This window comes from Aulostomus chinensis, chromosome 6 (assembly GCF_037954235.1).
Source record: "Aulostomus chinensis isolate RoL2024-O1b breed Wild chromosome 6, RoL_Achi_v1.0, whole genome shotgun sequence".
NCBI classification, from domain to species: Eukaryota; Metazoa; Chordata; class Actinopteri; order Syngnathiformes; family Aulostomidae; genus Aulostomus; species Aulostomus chinensis.
In genome coordinates this window covers 31,258,187-31,278,116 of record NC_141325.1, presented here as the reverse complement: position 1 = coordinate 31,278,116, position 19,930 = coordinate 31,258,187, and the positions used below count along the sequence as shown (strand labels likewise).

The window sequence follows — 19,930 nt, the reverse complement described above, 5'->3', positions numbered from 1 at the left end:
CTGATGATAGTTTCTCTGATGATAGGTACTCTGATGATAGTTTCTCTGATGATAGTTACTCTGATGATAGGTACTCTGATGATAGGTACTCTAACTATAGTTACTCTGATGATAGTTACTCTGATGATAGTTACTCTGATGATAGGTACTCTAACTATAGTTACTCTGATGATAGTTACTCTGATGATAGGTACTCTAACTATAGTTACTCTGATGATAGTTACTCTGATGATAGGTACTCTAACTATAGTTACTCTGATGATAGTTACTCTGATGATAGGTACTCTAACTATAGTTACTCTGATGATAGTTACTCTGATGATAGTTACTCTGATGATAGTTTCTCTGATGATAGGTACTCTGATGATAGTTACTCTGATGATAGTTACTCTGATGATAGGTACTCTAACTATAGTTACTCTGATGATAGTTACTCTGATGATAGGTACTCTAACTATAGTTACTCTGATGATAGTTACTCTGATGATAGTTTCTCTGATGATAGGTACTCTAACTATAGTTACTCTGATGATAGTTACTCTGATGATAGGTACTCTAACTATAGTTACTCTGATGATAGTTACTCTGATGATAGTTACTCTGATGATAGTTTCTCTGATGATAGGTACTCTGATGATAGTTACTCTGATGATAGTTACTCTGATGATAGGTACTCTAACTATAGTTACTCTGATGATAGTTACTCTGATGATAGGTACTCTAACTATAGTTACTCTGATGATAGTTACTCTGATGATAGTTACTCTGATGATAGTTTCTCTGATGATAGGTACTCTAACTATAGTTACTCTGATGATAGTTACTCTGATGATAGGTACTCTAACTATAGTTACTCTGATGATAGTTACTCTTATGATAGTTACTCTGATGATAGTTTCTCTGATGATAGTTACTCTGATGATAGTTACTCTGATGATAGTTTCTCTGATGATAGTTTCTCTGATGATAGGTACTCTGATGATAGTTTCTCTGATGATAGTTACTCTGATGATAGGTACTCTGATGATAGGTACTCTAACTATAGTTACTCTGATGATAGTTACTCTGATGATAGGTACTCTAACTATAGTTACTCTGATGATAGTTACTCTGATGATAGGTACTCTAACTATAGTTACTCTGATGATAGTTACTCTGATGATAGGTACTCTAACTATAGTTACTCTGATGATAGTTACTCTGATGATAGGTACTCTAACTATAGTTACTCTGATGATAGTTACTCTGATGATAGGTACTCTAACTATAGTTACTCTGATGATAGTTACTCTGATGATAGTTACTCTGATGATAGTTTCTCTGATGATAGGTACTCTGATGATAGTTACTCTGATGATAGTTACTCTGATGATAGGTACTCTAACTATAGTTACTCTGATGATAGTTACTCTGATGATAGGTACTCTAACTATAGTTACTCTGATGATAGTTACTCTGATGATAGTTACTCTGATGATAGTTTCTCTGATGATAGGTACTCTAACTATAGTTACTCTGATGATAGTTACTCTGATGATAGGTACTCTAACTATAGTTACTCTGATGATAGTTACTCTGATGATAGTTACTCTGATGATAGTTTCTCTGATGATAGGTACTCTGATGATAGTTACTCTGATGATAGTTACTCTGATGATTGGTACTCTAACTATAGTTACTCTGATGATAGTTACTCTGATGATAGGTACTCTAACTATAGTTACTCTGATGATAGTTACTCTGATGATAGTTTCTCTGATGATATTTTCTCTGATGATAGGTACTCTGATGATAGTTACTCTGATGATAGTTACTCTGATGATAGTTACTCTAACTATAGTTACTCTGATGATAGTTACTCTGATGATAGTTTCTCTGATGATAGTTTCTCTGATGATAGTTACTCTGATGATAGGTACTCTAACTATAGTTACTCTGATGATAGTTTCTCTGATGATAGGTACTCTAACTATAGTTACTCTGATGATAGTTTCTCTGATGATAGTTTCTCTGATGATAGTTACTCTGATGATAGGTACTCTAACTATAGTTACTCTGATGATAGTTTCTCTGATGATAGGTACTCTAACTATAGTTACTCTGATGATAGTTTCTCTGATGATAGTTACTCTGATGATAGGTACTCTAACTATAGTTACTCTGATGATAGTTTCTCTGATGATAGTTACTCTGATGATAGTTTCTCTTATGATAGTTACTCTGACGATAGGTACTCTGACTATAGTTACTCTGATGAAAGTTACACTGACTATAGTTAGTCTGACAATAGGTACTCTGACTATAGTTACTTCATGTAGCTACAATGATTTTTGTACCTCTGATGATAGTTACTCTGACGCTAGGTATAGTTGCTCTCACATGTTACTCTAACGATCGTTACTCTGGCTATAGTTACTCTGACTATAGTTACTCTGATGTAGGTAGTCTGACTGTATTTACTCTAATGATAGGTACTCTGACTATAGTTACTCTGACGAAAGTTACCCTGACTATAGTTCCTCTGACGATAGTTACTCTGATGCTAGGTATAGTTACTCTCACATGTTACTCTAACGATAGTTACTCTAGCTATAGTTACTCTCTGAAGTTACTCTGACTATATTTACTCTGACGATAGTTACTCTGAATATAGTTACTCTGACGAAAGTTACCCTGACTGTAGTTACTCTGACGATAGGTACTCTGACTATAGTTACTCTGATGCTAGGTATAGTTACTCTCACATGTTACTCTAACGATAGTTACTCTGGCTATAGTTACTCTGATTATATATACTCTCTGAAGTTACTCTGACTATATTTACTCCGACGATAGTTACTCTGACTATAGGTACTCTGACTATAGTTACTCTGATGCTAGGTATAGTTACTCTCACATGTTACTCTAACGATAGTTACTCTAGCTATAGTTACTCTGATTATATATACTCTCTGAAGATACTCTGACTATATTTACTCTGACGAAAGTTACCCTGACTGTAGTTACTCTGACGATAGGTACTCTGACTATAGTTACTCTGATGCTAGGTATAGTTACTCTCACATGTTACTCTAATGATAGTTACTCTGGCTATAGTTACTCTGATTATAGATACTCTCTGAAGTTACCCTGACTATAGTTACTCTGACGATAGGTACTCTGACTATAGTTACTTCATGTAGCTACACTGACATTTGTTCCTCTGATGATAGTTACTCTGACTATAGTTACTCTCTGAAGTTACTCAAACTCAAACATTTTAACAAATCATAGAATGAGTTCACTGATACCTGCAGTTACTCTAACTATAGTTACTCTGATGATAGTTTCTCTGATGATAGTTACTCTGATGATAGTTTCTCTGATGATACTTACTCTGATGATAGGTACTCTAACTATAGTTACTCTGATGATAGTTTCTCTGATGATAGTTACTCGGATGATAGTTGCTCCGACTATAGTTACTCTGACAATAGGTACTCTGACGATAGGTACAGTTACTCTCATAAATTACTCTGACGATAGTTACTCTGGCTAAAGTGACTCTGATTATAGTTATTCTCTGAACTAACTCTGACTCTCTTTACTCTGACAATAGTTACTCTGACTTTAGTTACTCTTTGAAGTTATTTTGACTATAGTTACTCTAGCTATAGTTACTCTGACTAGAGGTACTCTCACTAGTTACTCTGAATTTCTCCTGTGCCTTGGGCACCACACCTGTGTTGGGAGGAAAAACGCAGCGGGACCGGTTTTACCGTGTTGGAACTGGGTCGGTCCATGCCGGACCAGCGAAAAGCTGACGGTTACCACCAGACAGTGTCAGCTGGTCCCTGGTACCGGTGTATGGCAGCGTTCCGTGGAACATTCGCGACTGTCTCACATGGACATGTATCTTTGAATCCCGTATGAAACCTTTATAAAAGAGTTTGAAAGGGAGCCTGGATCTGAAAGTCTGACGTCATTTGGCGTCAGAGCAGCTGAATTGGCTGTCAGCGGTTGAACGTCTGTTCAGTCAGTTCGATTTGAGATCGATACGTTCCGTCTTTGTCCTTCCGGGCGCGTGTTTAGGACATGTTGGAACTTCAGGAGTATAAGTCAGCATTTCATGTCCTTTCCAATTTCCAGCCAAACATTTTACAGCATGAACGTATTGTCGCGAGAGCAGATCCATCACTGTCTGACAGTCGACCGCTAAGTGAGAGTAGCCCCGCCCCCCGCCCAGGTGATCAATCAGTCTCTGCGGGATCACCTGCGCCTTTATAAAACGCCGCGCTGGGCGGGTTGGTTCTACGTGCGGGATGGCTGTCAGCTTGGCTCTCGGTGCTGCGGTGTTCTGGACCTTGCTAGGTGAGACAAACCGGTTCTGAACAAACATCCAGCCGGGTCTGAGTCCGGGCGCGGCGCGGGGTGGGGGAGCTGTAACCGTGTTCTGCCTTCTGTGGTCCTAGTTGTGTGCGCTGGAACCGGTCCTGTGAAGTGCGGCCTGGGTTCTAAGCAGTGCCGGGATGGTTCTGAGTGCGTTCTCTACAGCCACGTGTGTGACGGGGAGAGCGACTGCAGGGATGGTTCTGATGAAGAGGACTGCCCAGCGGAGTGCTCCAACGGTACCGGACCCACTTACTGTTGAGGCGCGGTAGGGTCGAGGCTGCCGGGTCGCCGCGACCCCGGAGACGCGCTTCAGAGCTTGACTGCAAAACGCACGCGATCGATCTCGCGTTATTAAACTGAAGAATGATCCTTTATGCGGGAGTTTCAGAGTGACGTCACGGTTTTGTCTGTGACTCAATAGTTGACAAACCTGAAACTTTCAGCTGGTGAGAAAATTTAACTAAATTTTCACCCCTAGAATCACATGTGATTGGGTCCTGCGTTTTTCTGAAGGTGGTTCGTCCCCCCATCAACACCACTGCAGTTCCCAGTTTAAAACTCCAGTTTGGCTTCTTGTTGTCAGCTTTGATTTTGAAAACTTTGGGTCAAGTCTGTAAATCAGGTTCTGGCTGGGTTCCGCTCAGCAGAGCCTGCTGGGAACTACGAGCATTCTACTTTTTATTTATCATTTTTATTGTTTTTTTTTGTTGTTTTTTTACATGTGTTGCTCGTGACGACGTGCTCCTGATGGCGTCAGTTTGAACGCAGCCCTGCTGTGGTTTTATTGCTGTCAATTTTAGTGCTGGAATTTACTGCAACTATCGGCCTCAAGTCTCGTTGTCAGTCTTCTGACTGATTGATAATCAATAACGGCCCTGATAACGACTGGTCACCCTACCAGAATATCAGTTTATAGCTCTGCATTTCTTATTGGACTCAACATCTCGTCTAACGTCAGTGTGAACGCACGTCTTGATGGACCCCCAGGGCAGTTCCAGTGTGCCCACGGGAGGAAGTGCATAGACCAGGACCAGGTGTGTGACGGGGTCTCCCAGTGTCAGGACCGGTCCGACGAACTGCAGTGTTCCAAACATGCTGATGGATGTGTTCACCACTGTGACAACAGGAACCGCTGCCTGCCTGCCAGCTTGCTCTGTGATGGCGAGAAGGACTGTCTCGACGGGACGGACGAGGACAACTGCGGTGGGTTCTGTTCTCATGGATGACTGGATGGTTCTAATCCAGTGTGCAGTCACAAATTGATGTTTTACCTGTCGCTATCAGAGGAACGTGAGGAAGACCAGAATGAGAGAGGGGGGACCGGCGCGACCGCTCAGCCTCCTGCTCCCGCTCAGCCTCCTGCTCCCGCTCAGCCTCCTGCTCCCGCTCAGCCTCCTGCTCCCGCCTCATCTACCCCCATCAAGTGTTCTTTGGGTTCCTCTCTCTGCAAAGACGGGACCGAGTGCGTCCTCTACAACCACGTCTGTGATGGAGAAGCTGACTGCAGAGACGGCTCTGATGAGGAGGAGTGCTCATCAGCTTGTGAAACGGGTAATAACTGTATCTGGTGACCCCTGGAGAAGACAGAAGTGTCCTCATTGGTCAACAGCAGTCAAACAGGAATCATGAGTTTAGGAGATCAGGACAACCCCCAGAGCTCAATCATTGAGCACCTACAGGTTGTCCCATACCAGTGCCGCACCTGAAGCCGTGAAAACTTCTACCTTTTTAACACAGTATTTCCAGTTACAGGTCCTCTGAGGACACGGAGCTGGCGGTCTGTCCAGTATGTTTGAGAACTCGAAACTACAGGCAGTGACCACCATGGCAACAACGGTGGTCACGAGTCGTTACAAGATCACGTTACCAAGCATTTTAGTGCTTAAACTGTTAAATGAGGCTAAATACAGATGATTGAATAACAGTGGCCCGGCGCCAGTGACTGAGGGGGCAGCAGGATGGATCCAGCCTGTCTGGAGCGGAATAACTGGAAACTGCTTCTTTGATCGGTTCCTGAAGTTTTGTGCCACATCCACTCAAGTTTGTAGAACCAAACCTGAGTGTCAGTTTCATGGTTTGACTAGAAACTGTACGAATGTTGGATGGCGTGGCTCAGAGATGGCATGGTTGTCCAGCAACCAAAGGGTTGCTGGTTCAATCCCCACTTCCCCCAGTGACAGTGTCCCAGTGTCCTTGCGCAAGATACTGAACCCCTAACTGCTCCTGATGGACTGGTGACCCATCCAGAGTGAACCCTGCCTCTCACCCAATGACAGCTGGGATAGGCTCCCCCCCTTAACGGATAAGAGGTAGAAAATGGATGGACGTCATGTTTGGGATCTGTAGGGAGACAGACATGAGCCTGGTGGCCTGATTTCTGATAACTCATCTCAGAAAATGTGTTGAAGTAGATTTTGAGTCACCATCCAAGGGGCGTGTCACTGTGGGAGCTTCATCTTGATGGCAGCAGGGTTTCCTCTGTGTTCCAGACCCCAGTAGACTCAGACGCATCCCTCGTCTCTGTCACCGCCCACATCGGCTCTGATCTACTGCAGATATCAGTGCCAGTCTGTTTTTATACTGTGGGTATCTTGGTTCTGTAGAACTGCTGAACCAGGCTCAGCTCATTTTGACCATTTCTAAGAAGGGGCCGTGAAGTGAATCTGTTCACTTCTAAAATTACAAGAAGGAAAATACTCAAACCATCAAATAGGCTGACCCACCCAGACATGAGATCTTAAATCCTTCCTGGGTTCTTGGCTTGGTGTTAGAACAGAGTCAATAGCCTGAACGGAGATTGGAACTCACGGTCTTATTCATGTTGAATCTGCAGACCAGTTCCAGTGTGCACATGGCAGGAAGTGCATCGAGCAGATCCAGGTGTGTGATGGTGTGCCTCAGTGCCAGGACCGCTCTGATGAACTGGGATGTGTTGACCCCACTGAGGGCTGCGCGCACCAGTGTGATGAGAGTCGCTGCATTCCCACCAGCTTCCTCTGTGATGGGGAGAGAGACTGTTGGGATGGCAGTGACGAAGCTGACTGTGGTGGGTCCAGTTGAACCTGAGCACACGTGAACTTGACTAACAAGGCTGTTTACCCAATTGGTGCCGTCTTTGTCCACCTCTGTAGTGGACGAGGGTTGCAGTGCCAGTGAGTTCAAGTGCACCAGTGGCCAATGTGTGTCGGCTACAATGCAGTGTGATGGCCACCCGGACTGCTGGGACCGCTCTGATGAGGAGGAATGCTCCAAAGCTCCAGTCTGCACCACTAAGCACCGCTGCCCCCAGAGCAACGAGTGTCTGGTCCAGGAGTGGCTCTGTGACGGTGAGCAGGACTGCAAGGATGGCACTGATGAGAAGGTGAGTGTCCCCCTGCCAGGCAGTTGTGTCGTACAGGAAGTTTAAATTGTTAAAATATTTACTGGCTCCAATTGCAGGACTGTCTTGTGGCTCCTCCCCTTACCTGCGGCGACTACCAGTGGGCATGTAACTCTAAGACAGAGTGCATCCCTACAGCCTGGAGGTGTGATGGCGTGAAGGACTGTGATGATGAGAGCGATGAGACTGACTGTGAGTATGAATCCAGCAGCAGTGTTGCCTGCTTCCCTGAAAGACTTTCAAATCAACCAGACATGTTCAGATAATACCACGAAGTATCACCTGAGATACCTGTGTATTGAACACTATGATGGTGTGTCTGTACCAGGTAGGGTGGTGCTGTGCCTCCCTCATCAGTTCCAGTGTGGCAGTCATGAGTGCCTGGATCCGGTCCTGCTGTGTAACGGCATCACTAACTGTGCAGACGGCTCAGATGAGGACGGCAGTTGCCAGACAAGTTGCACAGAAGCAGATGACAGTCGCTGCTCCCAGACATGCCGCAGCACGCCACACGGGCCGGTGAGGATGCTGCATCAATGAAGGGATGCGACACGAAATGTTTGTTCTGGGAGTTCTGGGAGACCAGAACAATTGCATTAAAAAAAAAAAAAAAATCCTCTAATTGGTGTTCTGACCTGTGCAGCGTTGTCACTGTGCGCTGGGGTACCGGCTCATGGAAGATGGGGCCACCTGTGCTGATATCGACGAGTGTGAGGACAGGAGCTCAGGTGTATGCAGCCAGCTGTGTGTAAACACTCCCGGCTCCTACCAATGTGGTTGCCACCCAGGCTACGTGATGGAGGCCGGCGGACGCCACTGCAAGATCACCGGTGACCTCTTTGGAGTCTATTTAGCAGCTATTTGGAGGGGAAACTACCACAACACTAAAATCACTTTTTGGGAATATGCTTCTTTGAAATGAAATTGCTGTTGTCAGAGGACTGTTTGGAAGCTACTCTAAATTGAGCGTAGGCGTGGCTGGGAGAGCCAATGGTTGTCTGTCTCTGTGTTGGCCCTGCCATGGACTGGTGACCTGTCCAGGGGGAAGGCTGCTGGGATAGGCTCCACCCCCACCACCCTGAACAGGAGAAGAGGGGGAACATGGAAGGATGGAGGGAGGGATGGCTGAAAGGAGGCTGGTTTCTGGGTCTGAGTGCAAAAAAGGGTTTTAATTGGTGTGAACAGGCAAAATATTACAGCAATGCAGTGTTCATAATGGAAGTGGACTGTTGGGTGGTTCCAAACCTGACCCTTTAACAATGCAAGTCAGTGTAACATCATTTTGGCTTAGTGATTCAACAAGACGCTAATTTCCTCTCAGTGGTCCAGCAAGCTTCACTGAACATACACTGACAACATTGTCCTGATCCTCCAGGTGAGCCCTACCTGTTGACGTCCGTCCAGACGGATCTCCTTCTGTTTGGTTTGCGCAGTGGCAGCCTGGATGTGCTGTCTTCTCCTGCCAAGAGGGCCATCCTGTCTCTGGACTACGACTGGAGGGAGCAGAGAGTCTTCTGGGTCAGTCTGGACACTGACAGTATCAGGTGGTCTTCACTGGACCAGAAGACTACAGGAACTCTAATTAAAGGTTGGCCGACATGAAAGCTTGTATTTGAAACCTAAGAGGTGACTGACAATCATGACTGGGTCTGTTTCTGCAGGGGTCCGGGCGGATTCTGTGGCTGTGGACTGGCTGGGGAGGAACCTTTACTGGATTGATGGTGTCAACAGTCAAATAGTTGCCATTAGACTTTCTGCGGCAACCATGGGTTCTCCTGACCTCAGTGTCATCCTGGATGAAGACCTGGATCAGCCCCGCTCTCTGGCACTGCTACCTCAGAAGGGGTGCGTAATTATGTTTTGGTCTCAGTAAACATCACACACTTGCTACTGTTGGACAACAAAAACCCCTTGGCGTTATTCTTTGCCTACCAGGCTGATGTTCTGGACAGAAATTGGTAATGTAAACAAGATTGAGCGAGCAGGGATGGACGGGTCAGAGAGGAAGGCGGTGGTGACCTCCAGCCTGGGCTGGCCGGGGGGTGTGGCTGTGGACGTCCTCTCTGAGAGGATCTACTGGACAGATGAGAGGCTGAGGACAATAGGGTCAGCAACACTTGGTGGGGATGACATGAAGGTGAACACTTCAGCAGAGGACATTGTTAGATTTTGTTTTGCTTGAAAAATTAAATGTATCCATCACAAATGCTGAGAACACTTCAATGCTTCATTCTAAAATTGTGTAGAGTTCGGTGTCAAATATTCAGTTTCTAAAATGATGGCACCTTTTTATAATCGGCAAGTCACCAAAGATCAACCAGCAACTAACCCTGAGTGAATGCTTTGGCATTCCATCTTGCTCCAGATGCTCCAGATGAAGGAGACCACCAACCCGTTCTCCCTGGCAGTGTTCAATGACATGCTCTACTGGACTGATGTCAAGAGGCGAGTGGTGCAGGCTGCCCATAAAACCACTGGCAAAAACACTAAAGTGCTCTTGAAGAGGCCGAAACAACCTTTTGGTGTGAAGGCAAGTTGGTATTTGTGACTCGGTGTAATTGATTTTGACCTGCATGCTACCAAATTACATCAAAATGACCACAACTTTGAGTAAACCTGCTACTGTACAACTTAGCACTGGTGATCACATGACCTTGAAGGTTAAGATGGTTGGAAGCAGAAGGTGAACTATTGTGCATTGACGAGTTTTTTTTTTTTTATTTTAGGTAAATGAGCCCTCATGGATGGTTGCTATGACAGACTTGGGCTTCACTGACATGGATTTATTCTGGTTCCTGTAGATTATCCATCCCATGTTGCAGCTGAGCAGTGAGAGTCCCTGTGAGACGATGTACTGTTCCCACATGTGTGTCTTGGCCCCAGGCCCCAGGGCCATGTGCAAGTGTCCCTCTGGTCTTCTACTGGCTGAGGACAGCCTGACCTGCTCCAGCTTGGTCAACTCAGCCTTCCTGTTGATGTTGTCTCCCTCCACGGTCACACAGGTCTTTTAATAATGCATATATTGATGACTTACATCAACTCTCATAGAAAATATTTGAACCTACCTTTTTAGGTGTCAGGAATTGGATTTGCACAAGTTTGAAATCCAAAATTCCTAATGATGTGTGCAGGTTTACCTGCAGGCCCAACACAGTGCAGCCGAGCTGAGCGGCTGGCCGGAGCACCTGGCCCTGCAGGTGCCCAGTGTCAATGAGGGAGCAATCATGGACTACAGCCTTGGTGACCACACGCTGTTCCTGACTGATGATGGAACAACTTCACTCAGCGCCTTCAAAATGAAAGACTTGGACTTGGTGTCTCAAGGGCAACTTCTCAAGCTCCAAGGTGACCTCATCACTGCCATGGCCCTGGACTGGGTGACACTCAACATCTACTGGAGCAGCAACAAGCAGCCCCGACTGCAGGTCACCTCCACCACTGCCGCATATTCTGCTGTTCTGATAAAGGAGGGTATCAGCAGAGTGGAGTCCATCGCCCTTCACCCTCCCACTGGCAGAACATGTTTCAACAACCTGGGCCTGAAAGGTACTGACACTGTGGCCACTGTGGAATGTGCCAACATGGATGGAGATAAGAGGAGTGTAGTGTGGAAGGATGCAGTCCAACCAACATCTCTGGTCTTCTCCAGTGGTGGGGAAACCATTTACTGGGCTGACACCAGTAAGAATACTTTAGTTCTTTCAATGTAGTTGCCTTGACATGGATTAAGAAGCTGCACGTATTAAGACTGAAGTGGTAACATGAAATGGTTGCGTTCCAGGTTTGGGTGTGATTGGATCTGTCCAAGTTGATGGCTCTGGATACCGAGAGTTAAAGGCTGGTTCTGGCCTGACCGCTGTGGCTCTGAGTGATGACATGCTGCTCTGGATGACTGTCAGCGGTAACAACCTTCCAGCGTGATGGACTAGCATTCCAAACTCTTGTGCAGACTGTTCATGTTGGCCTCTTCTTCTAGATAAGACCAGGCTCTGGTACAGAGATGAGCAACAGCAGAACCAGCTGTGGTTTGAAGTGGGAACAGAGGTGGTCAGCTTGAAGGCGTTCAGCAAGTCCAGCCAGACGGGTACGCAAGAACCATGCATGGAACACGTTCAGACTCCTGGCTGGAGATGTCTGAGTTAAATTTCTTCTGGTAGGTTCTAACAAGTGTGCAGTGAACAATGGCGACTGCCAGCACTTGTGCCTCGCGGTCCCAGGGGGGTGGACATGTAAGTGTGGCCATGACCATGTCCTCATAGACTCCACCCACTGTGGGCCAGAGCAGCAGTGCCCAGCGGGCAGCCGACCATGTCTGGATCAGCTCTCATGCCAGGCTGTTGAGAAATTCTGTAATGGGCATGTGGACTGCCCGGACCACTCGGACGAGAACTGTGAGTCTGTGTACTTGACAACTACCAAGTCTGTCACTGAATGACGCAACAATCTCTTAACTTCCCCTCACAGGTGTCAATCTTAGGCTGGGGTCAGAGGTCAAAGGGCCTGCTTCCACCCAGTCCACCAGCCCTTCTTATCCACCCACCCCACTGACGGAGGTCACTGGCAACAATGCTGTTGTGAACACCAGCAGCCAGCTCCTGAACCTGGAGGCCGAGCAGTGCAGCCAGAGACGCTGCAGTGGTAGTGGACGGTGTGTAGAGGTCAATGGCGTCACGACGTGCAAATGTTCCCTGGGGTACAGTGGTGATTCCTGCCAGGATGGCAATCTGATGAGGGGTCCTGTTGTGTACGCTGCCGCTGGCCTCTCTGCAGGCGTGCTGGTCATTGCTGTGGTGGTGGTGGTGGCGGTGAAGAGAAAGAATGCTGCCAACGCCAGGTTCCAACCTAGTGGTCTTTGTAACGCTCGGCTGCTAGCATGGCTAATATGATGTACCAACTTGGTGTCTGTTTCCTTCCCACAGGGGAACTCGCCCAGCAGGCGTGAAGGAAACTAACATGACTGACCTGGAAAACAAAGCTGAGACAGGCCTCGGACCACAGAGCTCACCTGCTGACCAGCCAGAGGTGCCCTTCGCCCCAACAGCAGTTCCCCTCAGAGCTGGTGATGATGCTGACTCTGTCTCTGTATCTTGCAGGAAGCTGTATCCTCTGTGGACTGACTTGCACACATTTTTTTTTTTTAATTAAAGTGGAAAATGCAAATGCAGTTATTTCTTGACAACTTTTTGTCATTGTGGCAGGTCAGGAGTTGGTGAGACTTAAACTCAGTGTTGTACATTTAATTTGAGCTGGAGAGTCAATCCCCTTGAGGGGTGTGGTGCCTCCCCACAGAAATTTATGATGCAACTTCCTGCATTTCAGTGCTTCTTGGGCTCTGAATCAGGGAGATTTAATGGGTCGTTGAACCAGGCAGGCACACCAACAAAGGTACTGCCCAGTTGCAGGCCTGCATGAAGACGCCTCCTCACACTGCCTTGCTGTCGTTGCACTGCTCTAGAGCAGACAGCCCATCAGGAAGAGAACTTTCATCACCAGCAACACACTGATCCCTCTCCTCATGAGCTCAGCTTGTTTAGACTTCATTCAAAAAATCACCCACCCAAAGTGACTTGCCTTCTCTTCGGTGTGTCAGCCACAATGGCGTGCAGGTTAGTCGCCCATGAGTGGGTAACAGGGGGCCTGCAGGCAGCGCAGTGATGAAGCAGCTTATGAGCCAAGCTTAACTGAGTTATTGGATTGGTGAGCGATCATCTCATGAATATAAACATTTTTCTTTACACTTTGATTAAAAACCATGCCAAAAATAGCATTTTTGGCTATAGAATGAGGCCCCCAGTTCCTGCCCTGCTACTGGAGGCAATTTCCTTTGCCAAGTACAAGGACCTGTGAAGAAAACATTCTAACTTTGAAGAGTCTTCCACATGCGATTGCTTCATTGGTGCTAGAGTCCAGGCTAACTCATGGTCGTTGAGACTGAGCCAGACTCATCCAGAACTGCTCCAGCTGGACTCCACCTCTAGGAGCAACTGGCTTCAACATAAACTCAAACTTTCACAAATACTAACCTGAATTCATTTGAATATTTACGTGTCTGAAGACTTGAGGCTACAGCAACGCTGTCAAAACCTCGTATGAGCAGATGACAGTGAGGCAACACTTTCCCAATAGTAAAATTGTTTATTGGTTCTCAAATCATGCGAACAGTGTACACATCCCAGAAACGACTGGGTGACAGCCAGGTAGTCTGTAGATGCAAGAATCTGTGCTGCACTTCAGGGTCTGACAGGTGATTCTGCTTGGATCTGTGACACTGACATCACCTGGGTGTCAAAGATTGAAGTCAGGGTTTGACATCACACAACCCCGCCCCTCAGCCAATCACTGTCCTCTACTACAGGGTCCTGTGATGTCATCAGAAGGATTCTGACAGATCTCTTGATCTGATGTGCTCAGGTGGAGCTGTCTCAGGATGCGACCTGCAGGTAGTATGTGCATGACTCAGTGCCATATGTTGGGACTATCTTCAGCCATGTCAGCATCAAGAGTTACACGTAGCATCTGACTGTTAATCTCGGCCATCTGGCTCAGCCTCGTTGGCCGGCTGCGGCTGCATGAGTCCCCCATCCTGCGCAGTGTTGTAGGACCCACATCCACCACACTTCAGCCCCAGGATGTGGAAGGGCACTGTGCAGTGGGCTTGGCAGTCGTTGCATATAATCTGCATCAAGACAAGCATAATGGATTAGGATTAAAAATAATGAGACTATTGCCTGTAGCAATTGTGACTACGGTTGTACAGCTGAGGTCATACTTTGACAGTAGCTGCCTGGTACTCAGAGGGCATGGGCGACTGGGCGATCTCTTCATCGATGAGCTCCCACTGGCCCTCCATGTTCCAGGCTGAGTGCATACAAAGAGGGCAGCGATAACTAGACAAGGAGAGAGAGTGGCTTGATCAGTACTGCCAGCCAGTGATGACGGAAGGTTAAGGTCCAACCCATCAAACACCAATACTGGAACATCACCAGGCAAGAAAGCTGATTACCTCGTTCGGACCATGACATCGAAGCAGATCCTGCAGAGTGAGAACATTTGACCTTAACACAACTCCAACTGTTGAATGGACTGTAAATACACAAAATGTGGTGCTGTAACAGCTCTAAAGCCCCCAGTTGCCGTGCACACACACACAGCAAATAAATCCCATTCTGATCAGCACCAGTGAGCTAGAGATGGACATGGAGCAGATCCGGGTTCCACAACCTCAGCTGGTTCTGAAATGTGCCGGAGACATCACCGATACGTACACACACTTCAAATACATTTATTTTGGAATGAATGTATTGTATATAACATGTTCAGACATGTTTATTTGCAGTGTGGTTTACTACAGCCTCATGATGTCACTTTTAACATGACAACAACAATGATGATCGAGAGTAACATTCTGGTCCCAGAATCAGTGCTGACAGCTGTAAACCAGAGCCAAAGCATCTCTGATGGCTCTTCTACATCAACACATTCATAGTGTATAGACAGCAATGGCTCGTACCTGTGCAGTAGGTGGCCGCAGGGAAGGACGTGTGGTGCATTTCTGGAGGTGTGGATATCCTGGATTCACACACACACACACACACACACACACACACACACACACTTAAGTAAACGATGACCTTCCAATCTAGTGCACAAATGTTTGGTTGTGTTCATTACCTCCATACACACTGGACAGTTCTGTCTGGAAACATTCTCAACACACTGGAAGATCAGGAGTAACAGGACATTCAACAGTGAAGAAAGTAATTTGCTCAACATTAAAACAGCACAACCACTTCTAGTGAAAGTCTCTTACTGTCCACTGTCTCCAGAGGCAGACAAAAAGATAGAGACCCTCTCTATGGACACCCATGCTAGTTAGCTTTGCATAATGAGTGGTAGTAAGTAAGAAGTGTTACCACAGCTGTGAAAGTTACAAAATGCAATGTTTCCCAGAATTGTCTTTGACTTAAGTAACAGAAAACTGAGACGTTGTAGTGGTAGAATCAGACACGTAGCTGGAACTACTTTCCTGACTGGGAGCAGTGATTTGATGCAGCACCTCCAAAGTTCCACTGGAACTTGGGTCAACAGAACCAAAGGTTTGTTGAGGACTAGAAGAGCGACTGCTGCTGCTGATGATGAGGAGGAGGGTTCCTGCTGGACACACCAGCATCCTGGACCTGAGCTAGCTGATGCTGACACTTCCCACCCACTACCAGCCATTGGGCTAAGCTAACTAGCCTGGACCTGAGCTAGCTGATGCGAACACTTCCCACCCACTACCAGCCATTGGGCTAAGCTAACTAGCCTGGATCTGAGCTAGCTGATGCTAACACTTCCCAACCACTACCAGCCATTGGGCTAAGCTAACTAGCCTGGACCTGAGCTAGCTGATGCTAACACTTCCCACCCACTACCAGCCATTGGGCTAAGCTAACTAGCCTGGACCTGAGCTAGCTGATGCTAACACTTCCCACCCACTACCAGCCATTGGGCTAAGCTCAGTAGCTTGGATCTGAGCTAGCTGATGCTAACACTTCCCAACCACTACCAGCCATTGGGCTAAGCTAACTAGCCTGGACCTGAGCTAGCTGATGCTAACACTTCCCACCCACTACCAGCCATTGGGCTAAGCTCAGTAGCTTGGATCTGAGCTAGCTGATGCTAACACTTCCCACCCACTACCAGCCACTGGGCTAAGCTAACTAGCCTGGATCTGAGCTAGCTGATGCCAACACTTCCCACCCACTACCAGACACTGGGCTAAGCTAACTAGCCTGGGACTCAGCTCCCTAGAGAGTCTCTGTCTTCTGGTCTGTCACTGGGGACGATGGACAACAGGAGACCTTTCCTGAAAGTGGGTGTGGTCCATTAAATGTGGTCAATGATTACCTTGTGATTTCCCTGCAGGTTCTGTGCTAAGCACAGATTACACTTCTCACAGTGGAAGAACTTCTCCCGGGGCCCGATCCTGGGGGTTCCAGCGAAGAATCAGGGGACAACTCATGCACACAAAAAGGAGTATAAAAAACGTATTTTCCAAATGTAAAAAGTCTGTTGCTCACCTGCATATCCCACAGGGCTGACAGTGGTACTGGTTCTTCTCTTTGTCAAACAAGTGACAAATATCACAGTAGTACTCTCCAAACCGCACATGACACTGCTGACACGTCGGCTGGGCCTGAGAGTCAGGGACACAGGGGGAGAGGGAGAGAAAGGGGGAGTGAGGGAGAGAAAGTGAGAGAAGGGGGTGAGAGGGAGAGAAAGTGAGAGACGGGGGTGAGAGGGAGAGAAAGCGAGAGACGGGGGTGAGAGGGAGAGAAAGCGAGAGACGGGGGTGAGAGGGAGAGAAAGCGTGAGACGGGGTGAGAGGGAGAGAAAGTGGGGGGGTGAGAGGGAGAGAAAGTGAGAGAAGGGGGTGAGAGGGAGAGAAAGTGAGAGAAGGGGGTGAGAGGGAGAGAAAGTGAGAGAAGGGGGTGAGAGGGAGAGAAAGTGAGAGAAGGGGGTGAGAGGGAGAGAAAGTGTGGGGGGTTCTTGATGGTGCACTCGTACCTGCTGTACCGTCTGGCACTGACAACACTGGACCTCTCGGACTTTGAATCGATCCATCTGATGGTTTTCCTTCTCGTCGTGACACAACCGACACACGTACAGTTTCCCGCAGCAGGGCGCCTGCGGGGCAGTGACACATCGACCACGTCACGACCGAGACAGACGCGGCTTTCACAGATTCACGGTTCACACGCGCATCAGCCGGTGATTGTTACTGTAACGCCACCGCCTGCAGCAGCGCCGAGTACTCACTACCACTCCGCCCCCGCGTACTGGTACACAACACCCGTACCTTTGTCAAGGTGAACTCACTTTCAGCAAGCAGCTGCGCTCGTAGTGTTCACAGCCCGGGGGGGAGGCCATGTTTCTCCGCCGATCTGCTTCTTTTTCTTCTTCTTCTTCGGCTGCTGCTGCTTCTTCTTGTAATTTATGGCGGTTGACAAACAACGAAAGGAAGCATTACCGCCACCTATCGACGCGGAGAATTCTACAAAAACCTCAATCTTCTGGTCAGCCCAGTTTCCTCCAAGAAATTAAAGAAAAATCCAAATCACACTGCTCCAGAACTGTCCTGTAGAACTTGGTTACTTTTTAAAGGTACTCTTTCTGATTGCAGCTGTTGAGTGAGTTGCTGCCCCTCCTGGTTAAATTTAGTTCAACATTCAATCACATGCTCTACAGTCTTATATATTACATTTTCCACCAGCATGCTTTCTCAAAATAAACAACGTACTTGCTAAACCAGTGTGCCCATGTAAAAAAAAGAGCCAAGACTGTTTCCTTGTTAACCTGTGCTTTTCTAACCGAGTCCTGAAGTACAGTGATGGGTCCATAGCCCCCCTCCCATCCTGACAGCCATGTTCAGCTCTTTCATTCCTAGCCAGTACACTCGTCATTCACCATCTTTCCACAGTCTTTCCCATTTGAGAAGTGAATGCAACAGAACTGTGATTGTTATAACAACAGACTGCTTCCATTCAGGACGGAGGGAACCCTCAGACCTGAATGGAGAATCTTAGCACCACCTCCTTCCCCTTGTCCCTCAAGTTCTCCAGCATCGCCTCGCGTATCTCAACCCTCCCTGGCGTAGACTTTCCGACTTTCTTCAACGCTCTGTTGAGTTCTTGCAGAGGGGCAGGTATCCCCCCCCCCTCCCCGCTACCAGGTTCTGACCTGGGAGCAGCTTACTCTGCTGCCCTCACTATGCTGTTGTTCACTGCAGTGCACATGGCATCAACACTAGTCCTTGTTTCATGACAACTCTCACTGAATCTGCATGTTTCCCACTCCCCTTTCTTTAAAATCCATCTCTCACTTCTGACCTCGGGCTCCCTGATCGTCTGCGCCCAGCACCGCCCAGGCTCCCGGCGTCCGGCACCCCGACTACGTCTTCCAGCTCGTGATTGAGACACTACTGTCGGGTCTGAGGCGGACTCACTGCCTCTTGCTACATTTATTCCTGTACAGGATCCACCGTTCACAAATACTAGTTCTTCTTCATCTAAAAACTCTTTCGCCGAGCAGTCCTTCTTCTCCCTCTCTAATTCATGCAGCGGTTCAGAGGCAACTGTGTTGCTGCTGTCCTCCGTTTGGGGGAGTCGTAAGTGGTTCAGGTCGGGCGCACTCAAAAGGATTTGGTCGTTATCTGATTATCGTCATGACGTCATGAATATTTAACACTGGTTATTCTAATGTTACTTGTTTAACTAATCCTAATTCACCATCATGACGTCGGACCGAACATGATCGTGACCTTCTTTATATACCACATTTCATTCACGAGTCTCACGGGCGCCGCTGGTGTAGTGGTATCATGCAAGATTCCCATTCTTGCGACCCGGGTTCGATTCCCGGGCGGCGCAGAATTTTGACAACGTCATTCTCTGCTGAATTTCGTCCGAGGCCAAAAAATTTCGACAGCTGCTCGTCTGGCCTGGAGTTGGAGGTGTAAGTGCTCTAGTGCAGGGGTGGGCAACCATGTGCGATGGGGTAGGCGGTCGTCAGGATCCGAGCCCACAACCCCAAACTAGACACCTCAGCATCCAAGTAGCACCTCAGTCAGTCAGTCATTGCTCACTGGGACCATCAGGGTGGAGGGGGACCAGCTCAGCAGCGTCTCACTACTGGGACCCCCTGGCCCTGATCTTAAACTATGTTGCAAAAAATGGGTGTACACAGCTTCAGCTGGGTCAACTTTGGTGGAAAAAAACAACAAATAATTGTGACGTGGAAAAATACCAGAGTAGCACAACTGTAACACTCACCATCTGTGACACTCGGTCTGTTGACTGCTTTATTCCATATGTGTTCATTCAGAGTTTCGATGCCTTCAGGGAGAATCTATAATGCACATAAGCATGACCTTTAGAGGTCACTGGTTCAGGCTGGAGCCAGCAGGAAGGGTTCCTCTACTGCCTGAGTAAACTCAAGCTTAAATAATTCTCTAGGAAAAGGTACATTTAGTAAAGGATTACTGATACTGATACAGTACCCAGGGTACTATTTCATTTAGGTATTTCAGATTTTACAACCATATAGGAACGAATTACTACTACTAGACTACCATCAGCTCAAGGGAGAACCCCCGTGATTCGAGTCGTCATGGTTACAGAAATCGTCAGAACTTTAGTA

At 47.3% G+C, this 19,930-nt stretch overlaps 2 protein-coding genes and 1 non-coding gene across 5 annotated transcripts; 2 read left to right on the top strand and 1 right to left on the bottom strand.

The window, feature by feature from the left end:
- Positions 1–4,282: 4,282 nt before the first annotated feature.
- Positions 4,283–12,914, top strand: lrp13a (low-density lipoprotein receptor related-protein 13 a). The gene is made up of 21 exons (XM_086207571.1): positions 4,283–4,350; positions 4,452–4,607; positions 5,359–5,574; positions 5,656–5,922; positions 7,205–7,417; positions 7,503–7,732; positions 7,810–7,942; positions 8,079–8,269; positions 8,394–8,580; positions 9,126–9,338; positions 9,412–9,595; positions 9,686–9,887; positions 10,116–10,280; positions 10,552–10,752; positions 10,882–11,431; positions 11,532–11,651; positions 11,727–11,834; positions 11,908–12,141; positions 12,215–12,584; positions 12,670–12,772; positions 12,844–12,914. Exons 1-21 carry the CDS (start codon positions 4,302–4,304, stop codon positions 12,865–12,867), a joined length of 4,116 nt encoding a protein of 1,371 aa, XP_086063697.1. The 5' UTR covers positions 4,283–4,301; the 3' UTR covers positions 12,868–12,914.
- A 957-nt stretch (positions 12,915–13,871) lies between these two features.
- On the bottom strand, positions 13,872–19,582 carry rchy1 (ring finger and CHY zinc finger domain containing 1). Of its 3 annotated transcripts, none has more exons than XM_086207569.1 (9): positions 19,564–19,582; positions 17,612–17,718; positions 17,300–17,419; positions 16,813–16,928; positions 16,640–16,718; positions 15,422–15,466; positions 15,261–15,319; positions 14,520–14,637; positions 13,872–14,426 (listed from the first exon to the last, which is right to left on the bottom strand). In XM_086207569.1, exons 2-9 carry the CDS (start codon positions 17,660–17,662, stop codon positions 14,274–14,276), a joined length of 741 nt encoding a protein of 246 aa, XP_086063695.1. In that variant the 5' UTR covers positions 17,663–17,718; positions 19,564–19,582; the 3' UTR covers positions 13,872–14,273. The 3 variants fall into 3 exon arrangements, with proteins under 3 accessions (XP_086063695.1, XP_086063694.1, XP_086063696.1); XM_086207568.1 differs by lacking the exon at positions 19,564–19,582 and adding an exon at positions 14,754–14,783; XM_086207570.1 differs by lacking the exon at positions 19,564–19,582 and adding an exon at positions 14,754–14,783 and having other exon boundaries at positions 17,592–17,661.
- On the top strand, positions 19,091–19,161 carry trnag-ccc (transfer RNA glycine (anticodon CCC)). Its single transcript has one exon. It is a non-coding gene; the product is annotated as a tRNA-Gly (tRNA).
- Positions 19,583–19,930: the final 348 nt, after the last annotated feature.